Source organism: Oreochromis niloticus, linkage group LG13 (genome assembly GCF_001858045.2).
Source record: "Oreochromis niloticus isolate F11D_XX linkage group LG13, O_niloticus_UMD_NMBU, whole genome shotgun sequence".
Classification (NCBI taxonomy): domain Eukaryota; kingdom Metazoa; phylum Chordata; class Actinopteri; order Cichliformes; family Cichlidae; genus Oreochromis; species Oreochromis niloticus.
The window spans coordinates 32,154,176-32,174,725 of NC_031978.2; the positions used below are offsets into that span (position 1 = coordinate 32,154,176).

Genomic DNA, 20,550 nt, shown 5'->3' on the forward strand with positions numbered 1-20,550 from the left:
TTCCCCTCTGCTGTTGGACTCATGAACAATAACCACATGACTGTTCCCACCACTAACACGTGACCCTACACTGTGTTCACTGCATCATTCCATGTTTGGCACCTGCACTCATGTATATATCTATCTACTTAGCACTTTTAAGTTTTATTTTTATGTTTATTTAAGCGTTATATGACAGTATGTTTGCACTAAGTACCGCAGCAATTTCCTAATGTTGTAAACCTGCTCAACATTTGGCAATAAAACCCTTTCTGATTCTGATTCTACTCATGTTACTTGTGGTATACCACACAGTTCTACTGTACGTCCTTTACTTTTTATCCATCTATGTTAGTGACATGTCTCAGGCTGTTTGTGCTGACTGTTTTCTTTATGTGGATGATTCTGCTCTTATAGTTAGTAGAAAAAATCTTTTTAGGAATTATAATGTTTTAGCCATCAGCTTGAAGAAAATAAACTTCCACTTCCTGCACACCTGCTTTTCATTAGATGGTACAACACCAAGCTCCCTCTCAAATGAGCTGTGACCAGGACTAATAACAATAACATCCAATCAAGAATCAGAGCTTATACAGGACAAACAATCGATAAGTGAAAATATACAAATGATGTACATGGCCTAGAAACAAATCGGGAAAACAAATGCCTGAAAAGAAAAAAACATCTACACAAACCAAACTGAATAAAAAAGAAAAACACAAAATAAAAATACAATATCCCAAGGAGTATCTAACAATGGACACACACACAATAATAATAACTCAATAACTTAACTTAATAAACCCTTTAGTACATTAGCAAGGAACGCTGTGACGATGATAGAGAGGGGACAGATGATTTTTCCAAATCCAGTCAAGGAAGCTGACAAAGCGCAGGCTGACGAGCAGTTTCAAATGATCATTTATGAGACTATGTGAATATTATTAGTTGCACCTAACTGCACATTCAGCTAATTTTTGAATTCTTTATTAATATATTTTAACATACTACAAAAACAAGCCTGTGTTTCTGAGCTCATGAACAACAGATTGTATTCATTGTGCTCCTCACAGGACAGCAACTACAGACATGATTTATAGAATATGATCCTGGACACTGGACATGCTTTTAAAATGAGCTAAAAAATGAACATCTGTTAAACAGTATTACTATTAATGCATTTAACACTGAGAGAAAAGTAATTAGTTTTACTTATGATGGTATGCCCAATTTACCAATAATACAGTTTCATATGCAGTGGGGTGTTTTTATGATGTTTTATTTAAATCATTTTTTTATCCTATGGCGTGTAACTTTTGGTAACGTATTTATGTAATTATATCTTCTATTTGAGGTGTGTATGGTCAGTCTATCATCTCTGCACATCACCACACACACTACTGCTCCAAGGGATATATCAGAAGGTACTTGGGGTTAGGGCCAGGGATTGAACCGGCAACCTTTCAGTTAGGAGATGCCTGCTCTACCTCCCGCCCTGTCCTACCTTAATAAACTCTAAGATTATGACAAACGTGGAAAACAAAGTGACAACAACAAAACATAGCACAGCATGACAATGCACAACATAAGGTGACAGAGTGAATTTTGGTTAACTTTATTCTCCAGTCGCAGCATGCGAGGTTGACGGGACTGCATCAGAGCACTGGAAACAAATGTTAGTGATCATTTGTCCATTTGTTAAAAAAACGATAACAGTAAGATTATTAGATACAACAGTAACATAGTTTACCACATTATTTGCAGTAGTTTGTTACAATGCAGTTTACAATTCAGGACACTGTTTGAGCCCTTCAACAACATCAACATGCAAAATAATTGCATGAGTATTTTGACACCTATTTTCCTAGATGGGTAGATCTGAGGAGTTTGAGGGAAATCATAACACTCTGAACTCATCATAAAAGACTCAGGGGGGAAAAATGGTATTTCTAAAATGAGGGCAATGCTCCTGTAGGCAGAAGCCCTTCACTTGCATTAATTTGCTATTTTTTGCATGCGGCCTGAAACATTTTGATGAGCTCTCTAGGGGCTGCTGTCAGCCTCACCATGGCAGTACTTACCACTTCAATCTGTAGTGCTTTTCTACTGTGAGAGAGCTGTGTAGATGTGTATGCTCTGTGCAACTGCCGGTGCGTTGATTGTGAAAGGGCCATGGTTAAAAAAAACACCTTCAGTTATAGCTACTGGACAGGACACACAGTGAAAAGGAGAATGGATCAGAGCTTCCAAAATGAGAAAACAGCAAAGCAAAAAATTTTAAAGAGAAAATGTGTGCAATCATGTCATTTTAGCTTTCACTCAACAGTACACTCAGCAGGACATTGTGCTGCCGAATATGTGTTTGTGGACGTGAGTGTGTATAAGAGAGAGAGAGAGGTAGGGAGATGAAACACACGAAGAGCACATTAGAAACAGCTGTTCTTTAAGCTGCGAGCCAGTTTTCATCTCTATCACATGTTAAATATCTCATGAACAATGTCAGTGCTGGAGGGACAACTGTGACACTGAGGTGAAATAAAAAAGGAATCCAGTAAAAACAAGGTTAAAAAACACAAGAAAAGGAAAACCAGAACCCACTGCAGCTAACAGCACCAAAGATCATCTCGCTCGGTTTGTCTTTTTCTAAATGACAGAAATCATTAAAAGCTTGCAGAGGCTTTTTGTATCAAGCTAACACTCTGTTTTTAGTGGGTGTAAGAATTGCACTGAATATAGAGTGTTTTGGCCAAACGCGATCTCTGCTCACATCCACGTGGGCTTCCATCTGATCAGCTTCCCAGGACACACTGCACATTTGTGATTACTTTGGTTTTAAACCTACATCTGGGTTGGACAACAAGGATAATATGCTTCACCACTCTACTTGCGAGTTCCTATTAATGCATCCTTTTAATATGAGTTTTACTTTCAAGGAAACAAACCATTTCATTAGAAAAATAAGATGTCAAAGACAAATGGTGGTTAAAAAAAACACATGTATATAAAAACATTCCCCGCTCGCCCTGCGCAGTATCTTAGCTGTTCCCAGGACTGCGCTCTTCTGGACAGAGATCTCCGATGTTGTTCCCGGGATCTGCTGGAGCCACTCGCCTAGCTCGGGAGTCACCGCACCTAGTGCTCCGATTACCACGGGGACCACCGTTACCTTCACCCTCCACATCCTCTCGAGCTCTTCTCTGAGCCCTTGGTATTTCTCCAGCTTCTCGTGTTCCTTCTTCCTGATGTTGCTGTCATTCGGAACTGCTACATCGATCACTACGGCGGTCTTCTTCTGTTTGTCTACCACCACTATGTCCGGTTGGTTAGCCACCACCATTTTGTCCGTCTGTATCTGGAAGTCCCACAGGATCTTAGCTCGGTCATTCTCCATCACCCTTGGGGGCGTCTCCCATTTTGACCTCGGGACTTCCAGGTTATACTCGGCACAGATGTTCCTGTACACTATGCCGGCCACTTGGTTATGGCGTTCCATGTATGCCTTGCCTGCTAGCATCTTGCACCCTGCTGTTATGTGCTGGATTGTCTCAGGGGCATCTTTACACAGCCTGCACCTGGGGTCTTGCCTGGTGTGATAGACCCCAGCCTCTATGGATCTTGTGCTCAGAGCTTGTTCTTGTGCTGCCATGATTAGTGCCTCTGTGCTGTCTTTCAGTCCAGCTTTGTCCAGCCACTGGTAGGATTTCTGGATATCAGCCACCTCCTCTATCTGCCGGTGGTACATACCGCGCAGGGGCCTGTCCTTCCATGATGGTTCCTTGTCTTCCTCGTGTTTCTGCTGCCTGAGGTATTCACAGAGCAGTGTTGGGCAAGTTACTTTGAAAAAGTAATTAATTATAGTTACTAATTACTTCTTCAAAAAAGTAACTGAGTTAGTAACTGTGTTACAATATTGTAAAAGTAATTAATTACTATGGAAAAGTAACTATTGCGTTACTTAAAAAAAAAGGTTAACCCCCTGGGGTCCAGGGTATAATTGGCCATTTTTAACTACTTTTGATTTTCCCTCCACATTTCACCTTTAAAAACTATTTGCTTTGCCTTGTTTGGTATCATGCTTTTCAGCACAACCTCACGTGTCTGAATTTACAGTTATGTTTTCATTCTGACATACTGTATTAACACAATTGATCTAAAATCAGATAAAAAACATACAATCTGAGTAGAAAAGTTATATTTTTTACTGTAACAACCACAAACATTAATGAATCATATTTCATAACTTCAAACGCAAATATAAATTGTCAATTTTAAAATCATATGCACAAGTTTCGCAAACAACAAAGTTATTTGCAGCCATTTACCTTTAACCCTTTTTTAAATAACAATTTCAAACTATTTACAGAACAATCAGGTGTTCTGCATTCAATAAGATGCCACACAAATTAGCAGTCACCTCATTGTTCTGACACACAACACAAAACTATCCACAACATTACACACTAACTACACACTCCAAACACGCTAAACATCACAAATCTCTCACATCTGAAAACTCAGTCTCTCTCTCTCTCTCTCGCCGTCACTCCTAAAACTTCCCCCTCTTCCTAAACAACCAAATGTCATGTTGCCATATCATTTTCTGATTGGTCGACATGGTACAATTTTCCACCAACACAAACGGGCAGTTTTTTGTTTTGTTTTTTTATTTTTTGCTCATAAGCAGAGAGTGCTTGGTAGCGCTGTCCTTAGACGTTAAACGTGACGAAACTATTGAGGAAAAAACGCCGTGTATATCTTGTTTATCATCACTCTGGTTTTACGTGGCCCATCAACACAATTTAAAAACTGGTATATATCACCTTGTTGCTTTGTCATCTTAAAGTGGTCATGTGATTGGCTTACCACGACTACTTTATTCTTCCTCAGTCAAAGAGCAGCACTCAGGCGATTGTTTTGCCCCCTGAGCTCCAGGTGTTGTGCCAAAAAGTGATTGTCTGAATGTTGCCCGTACTGAAAAAAGTAACGCCATTACTTATAACACCATTATTCCCATCACTGTCTCTGATCTGATGTATTTGTGGATGTTCTTTGTCTCATCCTGGACTGTGGTACTGACACTTATCAGTCCCCGGCCTCTTTCCTTCCGCTTAGCGTACCCAAGTCCAGCAGCCTCAGGGTGCGGGACTTGGGGTGAAACCCTTCATTCATAGTCAGGAGGTTCCTCGTCTTCATGTCAGTGGTTTCCGATGGAATATTGAGTCATTACAGAAACACATGAAGAACCAGGCAGGTTTCTGGCTGTGCAGAGTAGTTGGGGAACCACAAATAAACCTAGTAGAGTCCAGAGTTTGGAGAACTAATCTGAAAAATATAATAGCATGAATAGTAAAACTAAAGAGGTTAAGAAATGCAGACTGAGGAAGAGTAGTGGGATAAGAGAGGCTGCTGGCAGATATGGATAATATGATAAACTTGAACTTTTTCCCTTTTACAATCATTTATTAAAATCTTTTTCATATTCAGTTGTAGCCAGCCGTCAGGTCAGTTTTACAATGTAGGCAGTGATTTCTTCATTCCTTCACAGTGAGCGCTGTTTTTATAAATAATAACTAATATCACATTTTATCCTAGTTTATTTTTAACTTTTTCATAATGTTTTTCTTCTGCAATAATTATTTTAGGTATTGGATTTGTTTCCTAGTAGGTTGTAAAATATATGTTACCTTCACGATCTGTAATGACATGATCTAAATTTAATCTTAAATACTTAACGAATCCAAATATCCCACTGTGGAATCCTACACCTACAAAGAAAATGCTTTCAGTTCAAGTTAAACAGCCTTGCTGTTAGCTTTTCTTTCCTAATCGTTTGCTACTTACTGTACATTCATTACGTTTCTGTGAGAAGCAGCTACTTCTCACTGTTTCAGCTTTGCGCGCACCCGCTGACTCCATGGCCTTTACCAAACATCCGTTTCCTGTGTGTCACATGACTCGCGCTCTGCTGTCATTCAGTAGCTCTTAGCAAAGCACGTCAACCAGCGTCAGATTTCTTAGGTTTCCGTACCTTATCCGACAATGGCAACACTGGTGGCAAACAGGGCGATGGATGTGAACGGCCTGGCAGCGGCTTCGAGGACACATACCCAGGCTGTGACCAGGAACTACATCTCTCAGCCCAGGCTAAGTACGTTGCTAATGCAAACTAGCAGCTCTAAAGGTGTAGTTGCGGTAGGAAACGGGATAACTGTGACCCAGTGAATAAATGTAGCCTTTAAAATGGCACAAGGGACAGTATGTTGACGGACTCGTGCAATAGGTGAATGTGTAGCGTGAAAATATAAACGTGTAAGATTGTGCTTAATCTTGGATATCCCATTGAACGGGGACGCAGCATTAGAGGGCATTAGCGTTAGCTAACTATCCACCTATGGTGCTGTACACAGGCTGTTAAACAAACCAGCTTTTGTTTTATAAATATTAATAATTAAGTGCGAGTAATTCGGTAAATGGGCCTAACTGCTGCTGTACATGCTGCGTTTGAGAATATGTCATTTCTGTCAAACAGCAGTGTGCCACGCTAGCATGCTGCCTTTCACTAATGTCTCGGAACTGTATTCATTAGATGAAATGAGCGTGTGCGGAGATATGTGGTACACTCAACTGGTCACCAATTTAAAATGTCATATTTGCGTCTTTGCAGTGTTTTACAGCCAGTATATTACACAGCTTATTGGTCGTATGGGCCAGATGGATGATCTGTCATGTGATCGGGTCACATGAGTGAGGCAGCCCGTGGTTAGGGAAGCTGACGTTCATGCTCTCATGACAAGAATTTCGACATTGCTTTGTAATTTTTATGACATAAAACTGTAGAAAATGAAAAGATTTACAGAGATTTTCTAAAACATTGACTCTTATTTGTCACCTGTCTGTTAGGGGTAGGTGTGGTAATACAGTATCTATACAGGGGACCTAATATTGATATGTTTTTATTAAATTAAAATACTGTGAGAATGTTACAGACAGGAAGGCAACTGCAAAGAGATTCAGTCTGGCTTGGACTGACTGCAGTCACTGTTGACATTGTCAAAGGTTTGCAAATAATTTCAAAATCATTTTTCCATCCACACATTGTTCCCATTAGTCTGAGGCTCAGCTGGTTGTGCAAATGTAATAGTTAAATGTGCCTGATAAATAGTTAATAGTTAAATGTAAATTTCTGTTAAATGTAAATTTCTGTCTATGCAAACAGCAACACATTTGTAATTTTCACAGGTTTATGACAGACGATTACTGTATTATTAGAAACAGACTGCATGTAATTGCCAGCTTCACCCCATATAATTGATGAGTGATAGCAGACTCTGTCTGTGGCAGGTTTTAGTCACAGTCTCTCGATGTTTGACAATCTTATTGTCAGCAAAACACTAATTGAAGTAAGATAACTTGACCTTATTGGCTAAAACAGATATCAGCAAAGTTTACCTTTGAAGAGATCATTTTCAGTGGAAAAAGGTGATCAATACCAATTATTACAGCACGTGGCATATCACAAATGTGACAATAATGTCATATTGTGAGTGAAATATGATTAAAAAATTTTATTATTGAGTGTCTGGTGATTCCCATCTTTAATGTGTATAGTTATTTGCTCTTGTATGGTTGTAACTAAAGGTGAAATTTTTATCAGCAGCACATCTGTTGCATATTTAGTTGTTTTAAGTTATTAATCTCACAGAAAGAAAATGGAAACAATTGAACTGTCAGTCCATTTGTTGGTAATTCATTTTTGCTAAAGTCAGGATTTTGGTGGAGGCCTATTTAAAGTGACAGCTCAAAGTTATTAAAAGTGGGATCGTGTTCTTCTCTTTGTGGAATTTCCCCCTCAGTCACCATCCACCCGGCTGGCTGTGGCTGGCTGGGCTGTAGAGGAAACACAGGGACAGTAGCACATGCAGGTTGATGTCGTTACTTCATCAGAAGCTAAAGAGGACAAATCCAATATTACAATAATTGATTTCTAAACCAAGTTGTGAACTTCAAGTGTTCTGAAATGTTGCTTTTTGTCATCTTCATTAACATAGTTGAATTAAACAGGAGTGGAGGGTGAAGGTAACTGTCACAAAACGCTAAGAACGTATAAGAACATTTAAATGATAGCAGAAATCTCTATGAACACATTAAAGTATGGGGGTTGGTAAATGCTTTAAATTAATTAATTAATCGTTTACATCAATACTTGATATGTTAATATTTAAAAAGTCTGTTTTCCCAAACAAAAGTGCATTTAACGCACATGTGCTCATATTTTAATAATATTAACTGAGAAAAGTTCATCTACAGTACAATAAGTCATTTGAAACGATACCTGGGCTTTACCTCATTATGCTGGATTTCCTTTACGTTAATGTAGACATTTCCTCTATAATGTGACACACAAAAGCTGCAAATGGGTGCATAAAACTAAGATTCCTGAACAAATGCCTCATAAGGACGACCTAACCCACACTAACTCTTATTATAAAATGTTGTCACAACTGCAAAATGTCAGTTATTGATCATATACCTATTGTCTTCTGCTGATCTGTATCGGGGTTTGGAATAAACTACTCGGGGTTCTTTGCTGTAAGTCCAGGCCTGGTTGACAACGGTTAAATTCTGTGAAGAAAAGCTTAAAATGTTCCTTGTTCTATTCTTGTTGTTGGCCGAGCATTATTAGAGTTAGGGCAGCAACTATCGATTATTTTAGTAATGAAGGAATCGATCGAGAATTCCGTCGATTAATTGAGTAATCAGATAGGAAATACTTGTCTCTTATTAATATTCAGTCTTTCAGAATGAAAGACAATATTTATTATTTATTACTGCTCATTGGTTTCCATTTTAGGAATTGCAATGTTTTTAAGTTTAACTTCATACAACATCTATAAAAAAACAACTAGAAACTTTAATTGCATGTACTTCCCATATTGAAATGTAATTTTATTTAAAGAATAGTTTCCTAAATGCACAGTGTATATATATATATATATGTATATGTATATGTATATGTATGTGTATGTATATATATATATATATCATAACAGATGTTATGATGGTGCAGACATTAATTAATATTCATGATAAATCAGTGACCAGCCTAAAAAAAAGAAAAAAGTGTACCTGGCCAGTGGACATTTTTAATGGCTTCTAAAAGCTTTTATTTTTATATTTACAAATATGAATGTAATGTAATTAAATACAGTATTTTATATTATTTGACTTTTAAGAATGTTACGAAAGCCTTGAAATGTTGATGGTCTGGTACAACCATGCCCCCCTTTAGACTCAGCCCTGTTTCCTGCAGGTATGGCTTCCATGTAAAATTGGACGGATGCCATCAGCCTTTAGCACGCTGTAGAATTTAAAGGTGGTGTCACATTAGGTTAACAGTTCATTTGCATGTTTGAATACAACGTGTTGTTGGTTACTGCGGGTTTTAACACACAGTGGTGGATGGAGCAGCTATAAAGTTTCCTTTCTTCAAGTCAGTTTGTTGATCAGGAGCTTTGATGAAGGCGTCCCGCATCGAGTTTATTTATAATCATATTATTGGAATGACTCGATGAATAGTTGCAGCCCTAATTAGGAGCAGAGCATGGTGTTTTAAAAAGGTTTGTGCTTCTTCCACTTAGCTGTGTGATGTTGGGTCTTGGCTGGGCTGCTGCAGAAGCCCTGAGCCATGAGGCCAGTGATGGTTTTTTTTCTTTCCTGCTCTTTATGCAAGTGTCAGAGAAGCAAACATGGACTAAAAGCCTCTCAGCAAACTGGAAGGAAATGACTTAATGGCGCTCAGGCCATCTGAGAGCTAAGCAGAAAGGATGCAACATGTGATAAAACCCATCTTCTAAAAACATTGAACAATCCTGCTTCTGAAATACTCTAATTTTGCCGTCTTTTTTGTCTCATCAAACACATTACCAAACAGCAGCAGTCCACACTTATGATGAGGCAGCAATTTAGAGCTAAATGATAATCTCAAGTAACTGTTTGGAAAAGTGTGTTTCTCAAATAGTGCAGGTGCTGCATTCACAGTGTGTAGTGTGTGTCTGTGTAGCCCTGCTGGGGGCTGGAGGAGATATGTGTTTTGTTTCCATTTGTCTTCAACATACTGCTTATATTTGGGAAAGGCAAGGCCTTTGTCCCAGTCTAAAGGTAGTGTGTGAGATTGACTTTAGTACAAAACCATTGAATTTATACATCATTTAATGTATATGAGTTCCAGTAATATAGGCCCATAAAATAAACCTTTAGTTTCTGGTGTCCTCTGCAGTTCATTTAAAATCCTGGAATTTGAACAACATGATAGTGGACCTTGGACTCAAGAGAACAAAGAAGCAAAGAAAGCATAATTGGCGGCATGGATGGGCCAACTGTAACTTGGTCCGTTGACGAGCTTCAAAATGGTGTCGAGATGTCTCTAAAATAACAGTGAAGGTCTTTTATGTCATCGTTCTTCACTTTGCTACACAGAACTATCTGAGAAGTCTTTGAAAACTGCTGAAAATTGGAGGTGCTTTCAAGAAAATACTTGGCAGATGATGGGATTAAACATATGTCCCTTTTTACCATGGGCTGACTTCAGCCAATCGGATAAGCTAAAACATGGGCTACAGACATCATTCAATTTCAGGACTTACGACAGTTAAATAAAGCCATCAGTATACTCAACGATGCAGTTGGCTTGTCATTAAATTATTTTTTGTCACTATGTAAGGAACATTAACTGTCACTGTGTAAAGCGTTCGTCTAAAACATGTCCATGAGTAGTCCAACTGTGAGCACATGGCTACCTGGTAAGACGTAATCAGTGTACTGCAACCTTTGACATCTCACAGATTCCGATGCTGCAGGTTTCGTCTCTCTCTGACCAAAATTCACTGAACCAGCAGGAGAAGATCCAAACTATGCTTCACGTTTGGATGAATTCCCTCTGACTTTTGCTGTTTTGCTTCCACCACGATAAAATCACACTTCCTGCACAGCTCTCTCTCTCTCTGTGTATGTGTGGGTTATGCTTTTATACTAGAATATATTTTACCATGGGTATTGGTAAATTGGATCTGTGTCTCAAGCCAGTTTTGACCAAGTCTGTAGGAGGGAGCTAAAGAAAAATCATTTTTGTCACTCTGCCATAAAAGCCTAATGGGGTATTGTCATTATCTCACTGGGTGGGTGGGCAGTGTGGATGCTTGTGTTTGTAAATATGATGGGAGCAAACCACTCCAGTGTGAGCTGGAGGCCACCACTTTATGAACCCAACAGAGCCACATCCACATAAGGCAGAGATGGCATCCTAAGGCCACCGAGGTGAAAGCCTTTTGCCATGTAGCTTTGCTACAGCCTTCAGAGGTACAACACCCACTGATAATGAGTCTGACTTACCAGAAATGCAGACCAAGCTCTTACTATGGCTGTACAGTGACCAAATATTTTGCACTAACTGGATACCTCATACTATCGAAGCACCTCCCACAGGAGACACAGTTGAATGCATTCTCAAAGTCTGCAAAAAAAACCAAAACCAAAAATAGACTGGACAGACCCCCATGCACACTTTTTGTCCTTAATACATCCTTAGGGGTACAGGAGCGCAGCATAAAGGTTAAAAAAGGGTGTCCCTGTCTCAATCCTCAATGGCCAATTCACAGATAAAGGTGAGGTTATTGTTACACCAGTCGTACTAAAACTAAAAGCAGAAACTTCTCCGATGAACAGTATAAGAATATATGGGCACTTCACCCCTTTGAGGCCCAGGGCAGGTCTGCTACTTCTGCCAGTTGCCAGCTGCTGCCAACTGCTGAAGGACGGGGTTTTTGAAGTGACCAGTTGAGCCAGTCTCCATTAAAGATGGCAACCACTACCCAAGTGGTCATTCTCATTTGTTGTTGCAAAGCCATGTGAATCAGAACAGCCCTACAACATCTAGGGCCTTAAGGAACTCGGAGTGAATCTCATTTGCTTGAAGGACCCCAGGGGTCCTTCAAGCAAAACGTTCTTTAACCATCCTAATGATGTCGTTCACAGTGATGGGCGAGTCATCTCCTATGTTTCTATACTCTGGTATAGGAAGGCATGTTGGTGGGATTGAAGACATCCTGAAAGTATTCCTCACATCACCTGACTACATCCTTTGTTGAAGTCAGTAGCACCTCACCCACACTATACACCACGTGAGTCGAACACCGCTTTCCTGCTTGGAGTTGCCTGATGGTTTTTGCCAGAATTTCATCTACAGCAGGCGTGTCCAAAGTCCGGCCCGCGGGCCAACTGCGGCCCGCGGTCCAGTTTTAATTGGCCCGCAAGTAATCTTATAAATAGAATAGAGTATGGCCCGCACTTCAACTTTTGCTTGAGTGTATTGCACTTCTTAGTTTTAACACCAGGGGGAGCTGCTGCTGATCAAGGCAGTTGCTCCACCAAAAAGGACAATCACAGAAGAAATTTACCCCCAAGTTACTAAACATGGCAGAACCAAAGAAGCCAAAGGTTGAGTGAATGCAGAAAATTTGGGAGAGTGAATATTTCTTCAAAGAATTCAAGGGGACGTGTGTCTGTTTTATCTGCACTGAAACTGTGGCAGTTATGAAAGAGTATAATGTACGACGTCATTATGAAACCAAACATCAGGCCTATGCATCCTACACTGGTGCTGAGCGAGAGCAGAAAGTAAAGCAAAGGGTAGCTCTCCTGCAGGGTCAGCAACAGTATATTTTTTTTCGTGCTCAAATTGTCCAGGAAAAGGCTCCAATAGCAGCTATGAGGTCGCCCAACTCATGGCAAGACATGGCAAGCCTTTTTCAGATGGAGACCTCATAAAACGCTGCCTCGTTAAAGTCACCGAAATAATGTGCCCGGAAAAAGTGCAGGACTTCAACAACGTCAGCATGTCCAGAAATACAGTTGTGCCACGCACTGAAGACTCGCCAGCCAACATTAAACTGCAACTGTCTGATAAAGCTGTGCTTTTGATTTTTACTCCATCGCATGCGATGAGAGCACCGATGCCACAGACGCCGCACAGCTGCTAATTGTTTTGCGGGGAGTGGACGAGAGCACGAGCGCTTTAGGTGAGTAAAAATATATTCCACAGTACCCGTGTGTTAATGTGCAGGTACACATGCTTCAAATATCAATAATGCGCATCAATTCTGTCACTACCCTGCTTTTGCGCACCACTTTCTTATATGCGTTTTTCTTGTTAACACACAGAGTACACACCGCTGTGCACAGCGCACGCACACGCAAAGTCAGCTGATCTCATCTGATGCAGATCTGCTCCTTGATCAAGTGACATTTGTCCGGATTTTTGCCACGAGTGGCGTCGGACCAGCACCGCAGCTGGATGGCCCGATTTACATACCCAGCGCAGCTGATACTCCAGAATAATTTACTAAAATTATATGGACTCCTGTTATTAAGTCCAGTGCAGTCTGTTAATGTTGATAACCGTTTCAAACGAACGTTAATAGGTGTGTTGCTAAGCCTAAGAACTTAAATAACAAGCTTGAAATGTCCCCGTCCCATTTTCCCCTTTATTGTTTTTTCTCTGTGCTGTAAATCTTCTGTCCAAGAAGAAATCTGCTGCTGTTCTGAGAATGAGCTACCAAAGCTTTTTCTGAATAAATTAATAAAGATCCATTTATGAAAAGCTGTGATGAAGGCAGTTTTGTCTTTAATTCAACAATATAACACATTTGACCACTTTTAAGTGATTTTTAATACACTACAGTTAAGGTTATATACCTAATTTCTAGTAAGTGGCCCAGCCCCTCCTATATTTTTATGTATGTGGCCCTCAGCGAAAAAAGTTTGGACACCCCTGATCTACAGGGACTGAAAAGTCATCTTTTGAGGTTTTGCTTCACCTCAAGAACTTCACTCCTCTTGGAACGCTGGTACTGGGGCTGCCACAGACTAACCAAGCCTAATAGGGCTCCCATAGAGCCTCCCTGAGGTGTCTGGTGTCCACCATACCACTACAACTGGCACCAACCATCTTGCAGACACACGTCTGTTCAGCCGCCTCACTTTGAAGTCAATGTCCCCAGCCTTCCTCAAAATGCTGTAGAGGTTCTGTTGACGATCCTAATTAAATATCTCTTGCACCGGGGCCTCTGCCAGGTGTCCCTTCCCCCAAAGCACAGGGGTTCAAGAATAGACTCAAGAATAGAGTTCAGTTCCAAACCGGAACAGAGTCCAGCCCCTCTACTGGAGACTGATTCATTCATTGAGCTGGCGTTTCTTCCAGTGACCCAGTTCAAGGTTCGTACTTGGCCACAGTTGAGCTTTGTTAGTATTAATGGTAAATGGCCTGTATTTGTATAGCGCTTTACTAGTCCCTAAGGACCCCAAAGCGCTTTACACAACTAGTCATCCACCCATTCACACACACATTCACACACTGGTGATGGCAAGCTGCATTGTAGCCACAGCCACCCTGGGGCGCACTGACAGAGGCGAGGCTGCCGGACACTGGCGCCACCGGGCCCTCTGACCACCACCAGTAGGCAACGGGTGAAGTGTCTTGCCCAAGGACACAATGACCGAGACTGTCCGAGCCGGGGCTCGAACCGGCAACCTTCCGATTACAAGGCGAACTCCCAACTCTTGAGCCACGATCGCCTCTTGAGCCACGATCGTTACTGAATCTCTGTCAGTAACCGTGGGAACATCAAGAATGATACCTAAGTTGACAATATTATTGAAAATAGGAAAAAAATCATATATTTTGGCTTTTTTTATTTCCTGCTATTCCAAACAGTTACTGAGCAGTAACTCCAAAACGTACTGTACTCACCAAATCTTGAACATACTCAGAATCACCCTTGCTCTTAGTTTAAAGTCCAACATCACTATACTTTGAACAACGTCCAAGCAGTTTAGGTTAGCATTTCAAGCCATCAAGTAGTCTATAAGATCACAGTGTTGAGCTGGTTTTCCACTGCGATACCGACGTGACAGAGCTCTAAGAGAAGCAGCTATTGAAAATCCACTCAGAGATGGAGCAGGAAAATAAACAAATAAAAAGGATTTCTCATCAGACCAAGTCCTTTCTTTTAAGAGGCCTTTGTCTCTCTCATGTCAAATGCGACAAAAGCTATTAGCCCATGAAATGGCTTGTCTTTGTTTTAGTGGTGCATTCTGTCATTTAGTGCTATGAAAAGACATGGAGCAAGGCACTACATTTCTTTGTGAAGATTTAATTATTGGTAATAATGTAGTCACGATAAACAAATGTCTCATCTGTCACTATGAAAGTAATTTCTATAAAATCAATGTTATTTTTTGCAACAGTTCTATAATCCACATTCTAATTAGGTTTAAGCAGCTAGCTTGTCAGTAGGAAAAAAGACTCTTGCGTGGGCGTTTGCCATTCTTTTCATGAAAGAACATTAAAATGTACGCTAAGGATCTGACACCATTTCAGTCTGTTGCAAGAACAGAAACCAATCAGCACACACTTGTTTCACTGACCACTGACGGCTCACTTCCTGAAATTCCTCACCTTAAGAACTGGTGGCTCTTGTTAGAAGAAATGCGTTTCCTAATGCAGGAAATTCTCCATTACAGAACTTCCCATAAACCTAGGATTGTAAGATTAGTGTGATTTTGTTTAGTTTTAAACACCCTGATGATTAAATGTGCACTGACTCGAGTATCTTTGTGCCCCAGGTCACAGCAGATCTTTACTGTTTGCAGGTCCTTCTTTACGAGTGTGGCCTCCTTTGTTCTCTACTTGCACTCGACGTTTTCTGTTTATTGATCAGTTCAGTTTCTGTTTCTTTTTGGTCATCACTCATTTTATTGCACATGATTGCTTTTCAAAATACTTAGAGTTTTGAAACACGCTGCTTCTGTTTCTTGTTATTCCATAGCAAGGTCATTTGTTTTGACAGAAATAGTAAATGTGTATATTTTTCATGTAAAGATCCCTTAAAAGATATAGCCTGGGATATGACAGCTGTCATAGAATAAAGTATATTTGGCTTAGCTTGATGTTATAAAAGCGTGAGGGTGCCGCACATAATTAGCATTGAATTCTGTGGGAAACCCGTCTTTGTCTACAGGATGTATTTGGGGAACAGCTTGTGAGGGCTTCTTTGTTGGACCGCTCTAAAGCCTCTGTCCCAGACCCTATCTTGAGTCTACTATGGGACTACCCCGCAGGATGTGTTTATGTATTTTAAATCTTTTAATTCATTAATGCTTTTTTAAAAAAGGATTTCTTAAGTTTGTGTAAATTGTCATTATTTGTACCTGCTTATAATGATGAATTGAATGGATAAGCTAGCACAATAAAATGCTCTTCATCTGCTCCAAATAGCAAGAGGCTGTTGCTCTGTCAAAGCCCAGGCGTCGAGCTATTGTAAGTAAAGCACTAGGCTATCTGTGTAATAACCAGCTGCCTCTCTGTATAGTCACTGTTTTTCCTCTACTAGCAAAAAGACCCTGCATACAAGAGACCCCACTCTGTTAGAAAATTTGCTCCTGGTTCATGCCTGATTACATTTCCTCCCAATCAGTGCAGTGTGGTAGGAAGTCATCTTTATATGGAGTACCTGTGCACCTGCAATGTTAAAAGCCTGGCTCATTTTCTAGTGGTGTCAAACCCAGGTGCTGCCGACATGTCAAAACACAGATTGTGTGCTGATTGGTTGGTGAATATGTGCCTGTGCCTGCTGCTGTTTCTGACACCCCCACCCCCTGATTTTAAAATGTTTGTATTTTTTTATTTATTCCAAAAGTCTATCATTGGTTAACAAAACATTCAACTTGTCCTTCATCTGTTTGGTTCATTTTAGTTGCACAATTTCATTTTCCCTCTCTCTAATGTTGAAAGCACAAAGTAGTTTGTGCAGGATAAAAATAATGTCAGGATATTTTTCCAGTGCCATAACTGCATCACGGCACAGTTGGATGAAACATCACATTCAGATCTATAGAAGCAGACGTTGATTCTATTTCATGATGCAAAAGCCAAGCAAGGCTTTCCTCCCAATGTGAGGACTTGTAGTTACAGTGACTCCTAACTCTCAGCTGATGAACCGCACGCTGGTTGTATTATAAAGGGCATAAACAATGTCAAGTACTAATTTTGGCAAGATCTACTGCTTTGGGTTTTCTCTTTTTGTTTGTTTTTTTTTGTTTTTTTAAATCATAGGGATAATGTGCCAGTTATGCTAATCGTCATGCTAAAGCCCGAGTCGCTCTCTGATGCCTCCGTCAGAGTGAATGTTAGGCGTGGAAAATGCTTGTATGAATGAGGCAGAATGAGGTTTGGCCTGAAACACGAAGACAGGAAACACTGCGTCAATTCGGCTAATAAAGTGTATTTTAATGAAAGTTCAGCAGTGTTGTTTTTTGGTCTTTGATATGCAGTTCCATGATCAGCGGACAGGCTTGAGCTCCACCGTCTTAGACTATGGCTGGCAAAGGTAGATTGCACTCTGCTCTACAGTCTCGGTGAAGCCAGCAGGACCACCTGTAGCACGTTAGGCTAACCCTCCAGGTCACAGCTGATCTCTAGAGCAGGAAGAAGACTGCTGCAGCTCGAGATGCTGCAGCTGCTGTGGACCTGAATGACATTAGCAACTGTTAACAACAGCAACCTCAGAATAAAGCATTCAGCTGTTTATTTTGATGTGGTCCATCAGGTGTAATCTACGTCTGTAAACAACAGGTCAGCTGATTCAGAGTGACAGATGTTTTTGGTAGATGTGCTGGCAGTCTGCGTCGGGCCTACTTGTATAAATACCATTAGCTGAGGGTTGTCTTGTCATTTTGTGTGTGTGTGTGTGTGGGAGAGCTGGTCGTAGGTTTTAATCAACTAGCATTCCTATGTCCAGTGGGGCTGTGGGAATCCCGTGAAGTAGAGGCTAAGACGTGATTGTGAGAGTGCACATCACAGCAGCCACTGCTTTGTAGCCCTCGTTTATTGTCAGAATGATGATGCTCCCCCATTTCCATCCTAGGCCAGACTCCCCCTTTCCTCCCTTCTCCTCCCTTGAGTTCCCCCCTCTTTCTGCTGGGAAATTGAATTGTGTTGGAATGCTCTGTGCCTCTTTTCTCTGGCACTTGAATGGGCTCTTTAGTATTTCACACCAAGGTGTCCTTCAGGGTGCGAGGTCAGGCTACCAAAACAGCTTCTAGTGGCGGATTAGGACCAATTAACATCTTTGTACACAAAGGGCTCTGGCAGCTGAACAGGCTGCAGGGTGACCCACGCTGCTGTTGCATGCCAAACCAGGGGAACGCTGTACTTGAGCTGAAGTAGCAAAAGAGGGGTGGAGAAAGTTTTCTAAACCTATTGGGAAATGTTGCTACTTCACACCTCATGAACATATAGCCCATTGATGAGTCGTTACCTTGTGAAATGAGAGAGCAAACCACTTATTTTTTTTCCATCATCACAGTTATACATAAGAGTGTTCCCTGAACTGTTGTCTTTTTTTTCTTCCCCTTTCATGTAATGATGGGTTAGCGTGTTGGGCCAGGGTTAGGCCTTTAATCCGACTGGAGCTGCTCATTCAGAGCCTGTACGCACTTTAGACTTTGTGCCACCGAGGCATCCATTTGTTGTGATCGATGAACGCCAAAAAGGCTCATTTTAACGTTATGTTAATACTGATACAATTTATTTCAGCACTTGGTAAAAATATAAATTTGATTAAAATACTCTGACTTGCAGTAACAGCTGTTTAACTCTGTCTAAACAATGTAGGTTGAGGTGAAATAACAGGATCATTCCTGGATCGTTACTCTTTGACACGCTGTGTAACTCCAAAATGTCTCTGAAACAATGCTGTGATTGTTAAAGAACGATCACAGCGAGCGACTGTTTTACCTGATATGTCTCAGTTACTTTCTGCTCCAGACATCGACCATGACGATGACCAGACTTGTGGATTTCTGCAAAGTTCCTTTTTATTACATAGTAACATTTTCCTTGCACCATTATTATTACCTCTCAGTATGATTACCCTGATGTATCTCTTTTGAGCCCTGTTAGGAATTTCTAGTTTAAGTGTATGCAGCGTGTTCATAAACATGGCTAATCTGTTAGGGTAATCCTGATGCTATGAATATTCACTGGAATTGTCAAATAAAGCATTTTTGTTATGTAACTGTTTGAGCTTTAAAGTATAAACATGCCAATTATTCCAGGAATGATAATCTAAAATCATTCTTGGAGCTGTCAGTCGTCCTTGTCAGGCTACAGATTCACCTTTTGATGTGCTCAACAGTTGTACACATTTTAATTTTTTTCTCTCTTTTTTTAAAGTTCTGGCTGTGTAGTTACACACTCTGCCATCATGCATGTGTTTCAGAAAAGCATAATGACTATACATAGATCCTGCATCTCTGTAAACAGAATATTATTTTCTGCTGTCAGATTATGTAGACTCTGCGTGAGCAGCAGGTTGTTATCACAGATACATGTTGGCTAGTATGCACTGGATGCAGCAGATGAGATTCAAATAGTTGGTTAAATGAGGCCACATGTTTTAGCTATAAGGGTAATGAAGAATGCCTTTAAGAGACTGTGTGCAGACTTACACAGAGTATCAGCGTTTTTGGAAACCCCTTCAGTGACATATTTGAGCATTTGGAAGCATTCCTTATATTAGTGTTCATTTCTATGAATGTGTGTTATAACTTTGCCTGAATATTTCTCTTTATTTTCTACACCAAACAATATGAGCTGGAAACCTTTCCCACCTAGAAAATATCACTGCTGTTTCTTTGTATTTCAGTTCAAGTCTTTTTGTGTTATGTGTCAGGTTTACATGCAGATATCAGACTTGGTTGATCAGCTGCAAACACCTGTGCTGGCTGTCAGGATGGCGGGGATATCCGTGAGGTTTGATAATACTGGTATTGTTGGTATACTGGTTCAGTGTTCTTTTATTACTTGGTCTTTGGCAGAGTGGTGCTTTTTCATGTTGTTTAAGTAAAGCTGTATGTTAAATGATGAAACCATGAACTTCCTGCCTGTCAGTGGAAAATGAGCAAAGCAAAGGTCATCTATAAATGCCCCCCCCTCCCCCCCATTCGCACCGCAGAGCAAGGCCTTGTAGAACAAACAGAGACAACTTGAGTCATTCACTGGAAAGTGGACCCTGAGGCAAGAACTGAGATAAAGGCTGTTTAGAGTAAAACACATTTTATTTTGGAGAGGAAATTTTATTTATTTCTTTATTTTTTGTGTTTGTCCTGCCCTTGGTTTTCATCATCACACTTGAGCCATCTTTTATCGCGCTAACTCAACAGTCTGTGCCCCATCCTCCCAGCACCACCTCCCATTCAAACCTCGCGTTCAACACACAGACGCACACAGTGTGTGTCTGACTAATAGAGGGTAAAATGCAGGTGTGTGTGGGAAATGGCTGCAATACTGTAGCGCATTGACAGGTTATTTTGTTGGCCCCTGCCTAATTAGTGGCATAGTGGATGCACCCCGCTAAGCTTTAGTGCTTTATGTTCGTAGCAGTCTGCTCTAATTTCCCCGAGCCTTTGATATCAGCCCAGAGATTGACAGTTCACACATAAAGAAGAACAGCAGAC

General features: G+C 40.6%; 1 protein-coding gene and 1 long non-coding RNA gene across 2 annotated transcripts in view; both read left to right on the forward strand.

The window, feature by feature from the left end:
* The first annotated feature begins 5,908 nt into the window (after nucleotides 1–5,908).
* The window catches only part of atp6v1ba (ATPase, H+ transporting, lysosomal, V1 subunit B, member a), a 41,938-nt gene continuing 27,296 nt past the window's right edge, over nucleotides 5,909–20,550 (forward strand). Inside the window, 1 exon segment of the mRNA XM_003454994.4 lies at nucleotides 5,909–6,127. Within this exon segment, the coding sequence (XP_003455042.1) occupies nucleotides 6,019–6,127 (109 nt within the window). The 5' untranslated portion in view covers nucleotides 5,909–6,018.
* LOC112841952 (uncharacterized) lies at nucleotides 13,021–13,322 on the forward strand. The gene is made up of 2 exons (XR_003213454.1): nucleotides 13,021–13,052; nucleotides 13,195–13,322. It is a non-coding gene; the product is annotated as an uncharacterized LOC112841952 (long non-coding RNA).